The sequence below is a fragment of the Elaeis guineensis genome, chromosome 12, assembly GCF_000442705.2.
Source record: "Elaeis guineensis isolate ETL-2024a chromosome 12, EG11, whole genome shotgun sequence".
Lineage (NCBI taxonomy): Eukaryota > Viridiplantae > Streptophyta > Magnoliopsida > Arecales > Arecaceae > Elaeis > Elaeis guineensis.
In genome coordinates this window covers 6,015,480-6,027,880 of record NC_026004.2, presented here as the reverse complement: position 1 = coordinate 6,027,880, position 12,401 = coordinate 6,015,480, and the positions used below count along the sequence as shown (strand labels likewise).

Sequence of the window (12,401 nt, the reverse complement as noted above, 5' to 3'; positions counted from 1 at the left end):
TATAAATTTAATGATCATATTTGTAGCTTTATTAGAGATGTTTTTATCAAGAATAAATTAATATCACTCGTATATTTATCAAATACCAATCTTTCATGATTTTTTTTTTATATTTTTTCTCCAAAAAATAAATATGGGATCCATTAATTTTTTTTACTATCTCTCTTTTTCATTTTTTATATTAAATATGATAATTTAATATATAATTTATTTTTCTATATCAGAATAACCCCAATCATATGGATCCTAAAAGTAATTTAGCCAAAAGAAATATGATGGCAAACTTAGATAAGCCTGATGCTAAACCACATTCCCAGCAAAATAAAAATGAAAGGAAATGATATATTTAGGGCTTTCCTCTTCAGATTTTATTGTAAATATCATATCAAATCATATCAAATAGCATGAAAAAATATGAAACATAACCAGAAGAAATTTGTAGAAATATCAGATATTACAGAAGCATAAAGATAAAGCAGCAAGGATCCGAATGATTGCACCAGTGATATTTTTAACCGAAAACAAAACAAAAAAAAGAAATTATGACACCATCGCTTCGTAAGCTCTCATTGTATTTATATTCAGCGTATGATTGAAAGAAAGATTCTCCAGTATCACAAGAATCTCGACAGATGTGTCTTTTTTTTTTCTGTTTTTTTTTTTTTTGGTTGTCACCGGTGGGCATCATGATCGATGTATCAAGAAGACACTGAAATGCAAGGAAGAAGAAATGATGAGACACGGCCCGTTAATGAAACAGCCCCTCACAGCTCCACTCATTGTCAGCAAACAGCATATTACTTTTCCAAGCTTGGACTGTAGAGTGAACCACCAGAAACAAGGATGACAACAGGGAGTTTTTTTTGCGGTAAAGATGACACTAGGGAGTTGAAGTCAAATATTTGAAGAATAAAGTGATCATGTTGCAAGAATATTTAGGGACAAACTCCACTTCATCCACAGAAACTGATGCGGAAAGCAGCAAGTAGACTTCTACATACATGATGCCTCCAGCCTGGCCTCAGAGCTATGTGCCCGTGAAGGTACTCTCATGATAACTCCACATTTCCGGTTACCTGATAATCTCTTACTCGACGTGGATAGATTTGCTAAATGAATTAAAAGCAAATTTACCAGGTGTCCGCAATTCAGCCGTTCTTTTTTTAATATAAAAAAAAAAGGAGAAAAGGTTTGATTAAAAGGTTGGGAAAAATAAGACAGCCAGAGGTACCGAGGGAAATGGAATACAGACAGCCACGATTAATGATCGGCATACAGGACAAGCCGCAGCACAAGCATGCAATGTAGCAACTCCCAGTAGACGCGTTTGACGGTATACCCATTCACATACATTGAGAATTGAGAATGCTGTGCAGATGTCCAATCTGCAGAAGGAAACCATCTTTAGAGGCAACATTACAGTGGACTGGAAAGGGAGAAGGAAAAGATGGGGTGACCACGGGACAGGCAACGGAGAGCGGTCAAAGCACGAGGTGAACCGTAAAACACTCGAAATACAAGGAGAAGACACCGGTTGAGGAGACTTCTTTCCTTCAGACTTTCGCCATCCCTACATAAGAGGACTACTTGTTGTATAGAGTAGAAGATGAAGACGTGCATCAGTTTCAGGATACTGAAGTACTGAAACAAGTCTAATGAGGGATGATGCTGGGTTTTTGAAGTGACACTAAACACGTGTGCAGCCAAGATAATACGAAAGATGCAATGATCTTATAACTTATTGAACCTGTGACGTGAATACAAAAAAAATAAATAATGAAACAAATAAATGATAGGAATTACTCATTTACATGTTGAAACTGGAAATAACAAGAGAGGCCCTCGAACTTTCTACGTCTTCTAGCTGTTCTATGAAGAGGCCTTTTGTTTTCTCTCCACAAATGATCAATGTCACTATAAGATCTTAAAAAATTGATTAAATCAACTCGAACATGAGCCTTCTGATGTGAACCATACCTAACCTTTTTGGGATGTCTTCTTTTTGATTCATTATGGCAAGCTGGCGGTGTAGGAGGCTCTCCATCAGCACTTGATCTGCAAAATAAAATTTAATAAAATTGTCAGCTGAACATGCTGGAATGGTGAAGAGTTTCATGAACATGAAACCAAAATAGGCAGTATAAGAATATTTTACAGTTTATGGAGTACACAGGTGCCGTATACATGCAGGACTCAACGTATTTGTAACAATAGGCTCTCATTCCAATAGATATAAAGCATCAATATTAATTTTAATAAAGCACCACCAATGATCTCTAGTATCTCAAGAGAGTATTCGGTTTCTCATTACGTCATTGATTTGTCAAAATCAAGCTTATGGCACACCCCCGCCCCCAACACCACCCTCCCCCCTCCCCCCGCCCCCCCAACCCCCCCCCCCCCACCCACAAAAAAAAAACACACACACACCCCTTCGTTTCCTCTTTTTTTTTTTTTCCTCCTTTTTCTAAGAAAGGTGGGATACCACCAGCTAGAATTAACTGTGTCAAACACTCGCGAAACACCATCACCAAGGTGTATATCTAGATCCTCCTATTCTATGGACGGGTGCAACCTCTGGACTATAGCCCAGCATGCTCATCTTATGAATTTTGCATCCTTCTTGATGTTACAAGAGGGAATAGAAGCGCTGCTGTTCAACCGTATGCTTTGCACTGTAGCATCTAGGACATCTAACTGATCCACTATGTGCTGGTGCTTTCCACCAATAAATGAACAAACCCAAACTGTGGAGAGGATGCAGCATGAACAAAATCATACAGCAGGATAGAAATACTGGGTTCAAAAGGGGAAAAAGAATCATGTCATTCTACCATACCTCTCTCCATGATATATTGGATGTGGCAGAGATATGAACTCCCCATTAACTGGCTGGCATGCAGGACAATAAAAGTTCTTGGGAGGTGGTTTATGCAGATTAATGCAATCAAAGTGGTACCATTCATCACACTGGTCACAAGCGATCATGGCCCTCTGATCATAAGGCTTCCGGCAGATGCAATAAAGTGTGCTCCGAGATTTTAATAACTGCATTGACCACAAGAATGAGGGTGGCAACCATATATTTGTGTTTGGGTTTAAGAATCAATATGGATACCTTTAACTCTTTCTCGAAGCAGACAGGCAAAGATTCCCCCTCACTCATAACTTTAAATACTTCACTCAGTTCATGATCTCCTGAATCTGAAATAATCTGCACCATTATACAAAAAGATTATCCAGAAGTAGATTATTATCTGGTAAAACTATTCAAAATTTGGAGATTAGATGCTAATTTTTCACCTGTTTAGCAATATCTACCCACTGCAAACTGATCTGTTTTACTTTTGTAATTTCCTGCATAAAATGATCTTCAGACGGTGTGCTTATAGCTAAACCCTGCAACATTGACATGGTCCAACCATCATATTTTTTAATATATTTTGAAAAATCAACCAAGATTGTAGAACTTTTATACTGCAAAGGTGTAAATCCAACTAGAGTTTTAAACAATATAAGTCTGCCAATGAGAGCATAGGTAGAATTATGGGACCCACCACTAGAGTAGTTCAGCATGACAGGCAAATATTTGCAAACAACGGAGACATTTACCATTAACAACACAAGTGATTTCCAGCATTCTCTAGTGCTAGTAAAAGTTCCCAAGTCTATGATACATGGACTCGCAAGTGGAACCAATTCTGTCAAACTGGTTAATACATGATGCATTTGACACACATATGGGTTTCCGAGAACAAATACAAAGTAGCAATAGATGACAATTTGCTATTAGTATAAATATCTAAAACATGCAGAAAATGTCTGTTAGTTAATAAAGTTCTATTTACTAAAATGAAAGAGCTGGAACATATCTTAAAGAACATATGAGTAAGCAACGTGATGGGAAAATTTATTCCACAGACATCTGCATTTTCAAGTGATAGGATATTGCATCAGTTAGCTGACATTTTGTATGACTCACATTCACCAATTCTTTACCTCTTTCACTAAACGCTGAATTTGTTGGATGACTGGCTTTTCTGATCCCCTCAACAGTTTCTTGACTCTAATTTTCCACGAATTTCTAGACAAGGCTGACTCTAGGTTGCAGCTTCCTTCCTGATCGAACACCCCAGCGACTGATATTGCCTGTAGACAGTGACAACATTTCAGAAGCTAGCTTGTGTAGAAAATGATATGAAGCTGTACACCACTGATGACATTTAAACAACCGGTTGTGTGCAAGGCAAAATGAAAATGCATGAAAAGAAAACCTTCAATGCACTTAGAAGACTGTCTGAGATAGAGCTCAGATCTTTGTCATGGTGAAAAATAGCACGCTTCACTATTTCAGTTAAATATGATTTGCACTCCAGAGCCTTCTCAACAATTTCTTGTACCAAAGCCAACTCTTTAATCCTATAAGAAAAACATAAGCTAATGAATTAGTTTGTTATTAGTATGAATATAAACACATAAATATTTACCAATACATGACACAAAATCTTGCTTTTCAGGATCCAACAAGTTATGATTCACATCCTGCACGCTATGAGCTGAAGTTGCAAAACAAAGAATTCTAACACCAACAAAATATTCGAGGGTAATATTCACAAGCAAAAAGCGTAGCTGTGACATTACGTACTAGTTATTTTAACATACAAGCTACTTTTTAAAGATTTCATGTGAGCCACTAGATTAACCTTGAGGTAAGAATTATGGGTCTGGTCAGAGAACCTTCCTTAAAGAGAACTGAAAAAATGATGGATCTCCAAAGTTTGAATTCACACAAATCCAATGAGGGTGAATAACCTGCTGATTTACTGATTATGGCCTTGCAATAAGGGTTGTAATGACCTGCCCTGGGGCAAGGATACTAAATGCCCAAAGATTAGCAAGGCAAGTTTGGTTATGGTTGTGTTAATGTTCCAACTTCAAGAAGGAAGTATGCAGCTGGGGGAGAGTGCTCCAAGGGGTTTGGTCCCTTGTTTGTTATGACCCTGGATTCATCGGCAACAGCACAGTTTTTGACACAAACCAAATTTGCATGATCAGCAACACAAATCTCAGAAAAAAGAAGATCAATAAAGCAATCATTTCAATCATCTAGACTTGGAATTAAGAAAAGAGCTCTCTATGATTGTCAATGCCCATGATGCTTACTGACAAATTACATAAACACGTTATTATAGTTTGTGTTGTATTAATTATGTCTTGCAGCAACAAACATGATATACAGACAAAACAAATGAGGATCTACAGTGCATGTAAGGGTCAGAATAAGAAACATTAGTGCTTAGCAAAGCATACATATAAAAATAATAAATAATATGATGCATTGATTGAGAATTCTTGCGTGTATAAAGTATAAAAAGGGGTGATGGATGTCCCCCATCCCATGGAAGGATCTTGTTTGTTTAAAAGTCGATCTAGGGATGCAGAGGTCAAGAATGAGCAGGATGGTGGTGGTGGGAAAGGAATATGAACAAGCAGTTGTGCCATGGGAAATGAACCGAGACATCAATAAAGATACATAATAGGATTGATGAAGCCAAAGTCGAGCAAAAATTAAAATCCACTATGGAAGATATTTAAAAAGTAGAGAAATATTATCTTGCAGCTAAACGTCTTGTCATAGAACATTTATCTCGACTGCACAGATGCAATGATCCCAAGATATACATGAACTGAACTAAAGCCACATCATTTCACATAATTAGTATCACATGACTGCATTTTTCATTTGTCAGATAAATGCAGGTAAGTGATCTAAGTAGTGAGTGTCATATAATGAATAACTTAGCTAGTTACCTACAATTAGAGTATAGTGCGATGCATGGACATATACATTCTATTACATACAAATACTGTAAAACAGGTCTGTGACTTCATAGATACGCAAAATAAATCTTTGGTTTATTACCCTGCATAGAAATCCCCTGCAGTGGATAGAAACTCAATGAATGACTTCAACTCAGGACGATTTCCTCTACATATCTGTGACAAATGGTCCCAATATCAGAGAAACAAAAAACAACTTTTCCTATCCAATCTGGAATTTTAAGATAAACTGATCTACCAGTGCTTGGCCTCCATTTCTGGATATAGCTCCACTTTGTATACAGAGGCAGAATGGACATGAGTACTCGTTTGTCATGCCTGCAGTAGCAAGTGGTGGCCCCATGCATGAGAAATGGTACCTGTCCATTTAACAGTGATATCGATTGAAAACCAAATAAAACAAAGGTTATCTCAAACATGTAACATAATGACAAGATCAACTCTACAAATTTTCATATTCAACATGTTAGATTAAGTTTTACATAAAACCAATTATTATATATTTATTAACCACCCAATCCTTTGAAAGGAAAAAAAATAAATATATTTTTCCTCATATTCAATGTCAATCTGCTTTCCAAATTGACATTTCTAAAGAAATTCTCAACCTAGATCTGTAGATTGCGAATTTCTTTTATTCATCTAGAGAAGTGCTCTCTGACATTAGATTTGACACAGATTATCAGCTAAAACGTTCTGTATAGCTTAAGCAAAAACTTGCCAGATCATCTAAAATTTCCAAATTCAACCCCAAATCAACACTATATTTTGTATCCATCACAAACTATTACTGTATTTCATTGTAATTTGGACCTAAAGGGTAAAACTGGTCAGCAGCAAATGATGTCACTAAACAGGACATGTAATGTAAAATTAAACTCAAGTAGCTTACCGGTCCTCACATGTCAAACAAATATATACTTCTTCATTTTCAGAATCATCAGGGCAGCACACACAGGATGCTCCATCCCTATAGCCCCTTGAACCATGATATATGCAGAGAGCCCTATCCAGGGAACCTTTGATCTGAGGAAAAACAATAACATCTTAAATACTCGCAGAAGAGAATTGTTGATCAGTGATACTGCAAGAAACTGACAGAAAGAACAAACCTTTTCAAGCTCATCAGATAAACAACCAAGATCACCAACTAAAGGCTCCACAACAGCATGGCACTGGAACATCCACTTCTCAACCTTTTCAGTTTCAAATGCAACTTTGTCCAGCTCTGGGCAATCAAAGGCATCAGATTGTCCACATTCCTGCAATGATGCATCTTTAAATTACATTACCAAGACAAAAAATAAAAACAATCAAAAAGAATTTCAAATGAATCACATGAGTACTCTTTCCAAAAATGACAAATATCTGACCAAATCACTACCAAGCGCACCATCTTTCATGAATTATTGTGGTTCATTGAGCATATCGACTCAGTAGAGAGTCAGTACGAAAGAGTTTAGTTAAACTACCACATTTGGTTAGAGCCTACTCGATCACCCTAAATAAATTCTGTGATAGATAGCAAGCACCATCTCAGGGGACCAAGATGATCAATGAAATAATTATTTTAATTTCTACTGCTGAGGTTCAATTAGTTGGTTATAATTGCATAATTTGATGAATGATCGATTTTATTTTACTATGATAAGGACAGTGACATATTGATTTCCATCCATAAGTTGAAAACAACAAGGATTAAGCATACCTTGAGTTTCAATAGATTAGTCCAAGACTGTTGACTGGACGGCCCAAAGAAAGAATGCACCTGCTTTATCCAGGATCTGTATCAAACAAACTGTGTCAAATAAAATATGAAAAGAATACATAATTCTGCTGCTCCTACCAAGTGTATCACAATGCAAAATGCTAAAATGAAACTGAATTGAGCATTGACATTGCTTATTTTTGTCACAGATTATGCATACATTATATGCACAAATATATGTACATATGAGTATGTGTCTATGATGGTCACAAGGCCTGCCATTCCAACCTGTGTGACCCTGTATCAATCGTACCATACCATACTGGTAATGTACCATAACAATATCAAGGTTCAGTTTGGTATATGAGCTGAACCAATTCAAACCCGAGTGGAACCATGTACCGGCTAGTACTAACCCATTTCGCCATGTTCCAAGTGATACAAAGTGCATGTTGTTCCTTACCAACAGTACTGTATCAACCTGGTAACACATCAATGCAGTTCTTGGTACCACTTTTGTGGACCTTGTACATTTGAGTTTTCTTTCTATTGATTGATAGAGAAGGGACAATGCTATATATCTCATAGATGTTTCATCATACTGGACCATATTGCCTAGCGTCAAGCACACTGTATTGTATCAATAACGAACTAAACTTGTTACAAGGGCATAAGTTCCAATACCACAAATTGATCCATACCAACACAACCAGCATGATACTGGTATGTTACAAAACTGGTACTGTGAAGTGTGAACCATGCTCATATCTAATGTTAGATTTCATTCTTTTTTGAGTTAATAAGTTGACAAATCAGCTTTTTCAATCTCTTTTTGTGACAAGAATTAATTATAATAGACACTTGAGATTTGTCTCTTCAAAACAATGAATTTATCCAAGTGCAAGAACATCTGCAAGAAGTTCAAAAGTAGATTATATATAATTTAACATTCAAGAGATTGCTGAGCAGGAACCTAATATGATTGTTGCAATACCCTGCTGAAGATTCAGAGTTGACTAGGATTTTCATGAAACACATCTAGGAAGCTAATCAATACAACAAGGAGATAACTGCACATGAACATCCAATATCTTTTCTTGATTCTAATATATCCCAATATGTCTTCATAATTCCTTAGCTAATAATTGCGTGCTATCAGTATACAATCAAATACTACAGATCGGTAGCAATGGGTGTGACGATCTTTTGGATTTGTGTCTGGCAACAATTCAGACCTGAAAATTAGGTTTTCGACTTAGGTGTATGCAAATGAAAAAAGCAATTACCCAGCACGTGTCTGGATTTGTGCCCCAACTCCATTATCCGTTTCCAACATTTCGTTCCCCAAACCAATCCCTCCCCCAATTCCATCCTCCTGACCTCAGCTCTAATCTTCCTAAACCCCAGCATTTAGTAGTGAGAATGGCTAATAAAAAAGGTTAGTAAGCCAACATCAGAGAGATTGCTCAGAGAACAGGGCTGACAGGGACAACATAACCAAAGGAATTGGGAGGAAGAATACAAACATTGCTGTATCTGGTAAATGATCAGGAAGAAAACCCAGGGGTGGGGGTGATGATGCCGTGTTCAAGATTTTAAATTCCATGGAATGAGGCTGTCCCGATTTTTTCATGGAACATGATGCGCCGCCATCCCGCTCTGTCCCAACTCTTGGGATAAAAAATGTCCCAAGTCATCCCAATCAGGAGGATGTTGGGACACTAATGGGATGGCCATGTCCCACCACATGGGATCGTACCTTATCTCAGTGTCCCGCAGGACGTTCCACTGGAATCTAAATCCTTAGCCGTGTTTGTAGTAGAGGGATCCAAAAGGTTTAAGTTTTCCTAGTTTTCTCCATCTTCCAAACACCATTCCCAATCCTGCTGCACCATCCTCACCCCCTTTTGGAACAAATACGAAAAATATTACTTTACCTAATGGAACTCCATAACCTCATGCTTGTAAAGAAAGAACCATTGGAGAGTTCCAAAGCACTGTGGGGTGGGGGGGGGCGAAGGAGGGAGGGAAGGACAAAGAGAGAGTTTTATGAAACCACTTCCATTGAGGGAGCATTCAGTAAAACTTCTCTCTTTGACAAGCATGGATTTCTTTAAATTGAAACATCATGATAAGTTGATTATTAGTCTTTTCTTCCTCATCATCGTCATCATCATCATCCTCTACAATAATAAATTAGCCTCTGGTAGTTTTACCGCTCCACCAACTCTCACATTTCAAAATCCATAATGAAAGTTGGTAAGCAGTCTGAATTTTCAAACAGGCTATCTACCAAACAATATAGTTTTAAGAAATCAATTATTCTGTGATTGTGGCTACTGATAAACAAATCATTACTGCTAAAATAAAGATCTTGAGCCCAATTGCAGAAGAACAAAATGCAGGAATGTAGGGAGTCAGAGAACAAACTCGTGTCTGTCAATGGCATTTTGAAGCTGCGCAACCATCATAGGATATGGAACCTCGATATCCTGCAAGTTCATTGTTTATTTTGCAGGATAACAAGAGAAAGATAGAGAGAGTCAGCCAGCGAATAAGCACCAGAAATAAAGCATCACTAAAGTTGGGAGCAATTAAGAAAGAAGAACCTGAATTTCTTCTAAAATTTGTTCAACATCCTTCAACTTGCACCTTTTAGAGATTTGAGATTCTGGAAGCACGATAAGTGCTTTTCTGAGCCAGCTGGTTCCCCTAATCAACACTTCAGCTAAAGTGCTACCTGAAAATATGGTAGAATGACGATTCACATCCTCAAGTATGCTATCAACCTCCTGTATGACCAAAAAGTAAATAAATCCAATAAATCCTCCATCAAAAGGGCTAAACAATATCAAATGAATTGGAGGTATGTTGAACCATTTAGAAATAATACTTAATATTTTTACAAATTTCTAAGCAAATAAGGTTAAGGAAATCATGTCAAGTGAATATTGCACATGGAATATTGTTAAGCTTAATGAAATCAAATTGGATTTCTCAAAAAGGGGACCCGCACCGGTGGGGGGGGGGTGGGTGGGGGTTGGACAAAATTTATAGCATTGAAAGAAGCAGATAATAATTTCAACTTAGTAACAGAAGCTTCAAAAAAAGATGTGCAAAAAGAAAATCAGAAATTCAACGAGCACCTGGACGGATGGGTAACGAAGTCAAGGTAACACAATTAGTTCTAACATGGGCATGCATGCATGCATGTATAGCATTCTTTGCTTTTTCATTTGTACATAGCAAAAAACTCAACTTATGGGCATAACAAAAAAGACATGCAATAATGAAAATAACACTAAAGAACACTATAAAAATTCAAGCAGCAACATCAAGCACAACTAGAAATCTGAATCATCATTAAGACTTCTGTAACATTCATATGTTAAATGATAATATGAGGAACAAAAGACCACATGGCACAATAGATCAATGCATATATTATACTTATGCAAGCCAAGTGGGAACCATTACCTCGAGTAAGGGAATCCTGGAGCAGAAAGACAGGGCTGTCAAGCTCCATTGCAATATCAATGATGAGTCCTTAAGTCCCAGCAACACCTTAAACTCAAAACCCAAGGATTGCCCAATTTCCATAGTGGAATCAATTTTATCGAGTAGCTCCTTAATTTTTTCTAAAAGGCCAATATCAACTACAAAATCATTATTGTGCATATACAATAAAGTCTTTGAATGTTGTAGTAAAGAAGAAGCATCATGTTCCCATTCATCAACTTCCTTTAGGATACTCTGTAGCCTTTCTGAGGCATCTGAAGTCACTTTGAGAAGTTTAGACTGGGAGACTAACTCCTGCAAAATGTAATGCATTTCATGCAAATTATCGAGCACCAAACTTGGAAAAATTATAAATTCATCTATGAGACAATATGGACCTTCAAGTCATCAACTTGAAGCAAAGGACCAAATCGATCCCCATGACATATAGCATGCTCTAGATATGGCTGACATCTACTTATCCATGAATGAGCTGCTGATAGTGCATCCTTGAGATCTGGGAGAGAAGGAAGGATTGCAAATATATCTTCTGCAGCCCTGAGATAATCAAACTTTCTGATCAATGAAAGTGACAGGATCAAGCACACAGCAAAACAATGTGCATAATAGCCTCTCATATACCTTATGATGTTCTCAAAGTCAGAAATTTGAGCTGCATGCCCAAGAAGAGATTTGGCTCTTTCTTCCCATGAAACAGCTGCTATAAGTTCTTTGGAAATTTCCATGAACAATTGTTCATTCTCAATTTCTAACCTGCGAGAGAAAATTATATTATAGTATCACAAAGTCTATAGCAAAAAAAAGGTGTTTTTACTAAACAAAATTCAGATTTTCCAGAAGTGTAACTTACAATGAAGCATCGGTCAGCACTTGCTGGAAAAACTCCAGAGGCATTTTAGTGGAAAGTGCCTGCATTATGTATTTGAATTTGTACTTAGACTTGATCCAGAATGGCAGAGATGCAAAACGATTAATCTGATAAATGACACTCATATACAGAAGGAACGGCTATGCCAAATTAATCAAATAATACTAAAAACATCTACATGCTTGTGTTAATTAAAAAAAGGGAAGCCCAATGCATGAGCCTCCTGCCACTGAAGGGTTTAGGGAATGGTCAGATGTATAAAGCCTTACCCCTGCTTGGGGAAAGGCTGTTTCCATGTTTCAAACCCATAACCAGGTCATAATGGAGAAACCTTACTGTTGCGCCAAGGGTCACCCTCATATGCTTGTGTTAATTAAAAAGGAAAATCAGTATCAACAAAGAAAAAAGGCTCATAAGAAGATGCAGTTATTGACATCTACAGCAAAAAGGATCACCTATTAATAC

The 12,401-nt window shown here is 37.1% G+C and overlaps 1 protein-coding gene across 2 annotated transcripts in view; it reads right to left on the bottom strand.

Moving 5' to 3' along the window:
* Positions 1-1,705: 1,705 nt before the first annotated feature.
* The window catches only part of LOC105054844 (lysine-specific demethylase JMJ17), a 29,000-nt gene continuing 18,304 nt past the window's right edge, over positions 1,706-12,401 (bottom strand). The window contains exons 17-33 of one of the 2 annotated variants that reach the window (XM_010936460.4): positions 11,919-11,977; positions 11,690-11,821; positions 11,446-11,605; positions 11,027-11,362; positions 10,159-10,341; positions 9,980-10,041; positions 7,550-7,625; positions 6,954-7,103; positions 6,734-6,867; positions 6,080-6,200; positions 5,924-5,997; positions 4,275-4,419; positions 4,000-4,149; positions 3,304-3,399; positions 3,119-3,214; positions 2,840-3,048; positions 1,706-2,055 (exon numbers count right to left, since the gene is read on the bottom strand). In XM_010936460.4, the coding sequence (XP_010934762.1) occupies positions 1,800-2,055; positions 2,840-3,048; positions 3,119-3,214; positions 3,304-3,399; positions 4,000-4,149; positions 4,275-4,419; positions 5,924-5,997; positions 6,080-6,200; positions 6,734-6,867; positions 6,954-7,103; positions 7,550-7,625; positions 9,980-10,041; positions 10,159-10,341; positions 11,027-11,362; positions 11,446-11,605; positions 11,690-11,821; positions 11,919-11,977 (2,439 nt within the window). In that variant the 3' untranslated portion in view covers positions 1,706-1,799. Of the gene's footprint in view, positions 2,056-2,839; positions 3,049-3,118; positions 3,215-3,303; positions 3,400-3,999; positions 4,150-4,274; positions 4,420-5,923; positions 5,998-6,079; positions 6,201-6,733; positions 6,868-6,953; positions 7,104-7,549; positions 7,626-9,979; positions 10,042-10,158; positions 10,342-11,026; positions 11,363-11,445; positions 11,606-11,689; positions 11,822-11,918; positions 11,978-12,401 lie in introns of those variants that run through there. The other variant, XR_002165840.3, reaches the window with a different exon arrangement.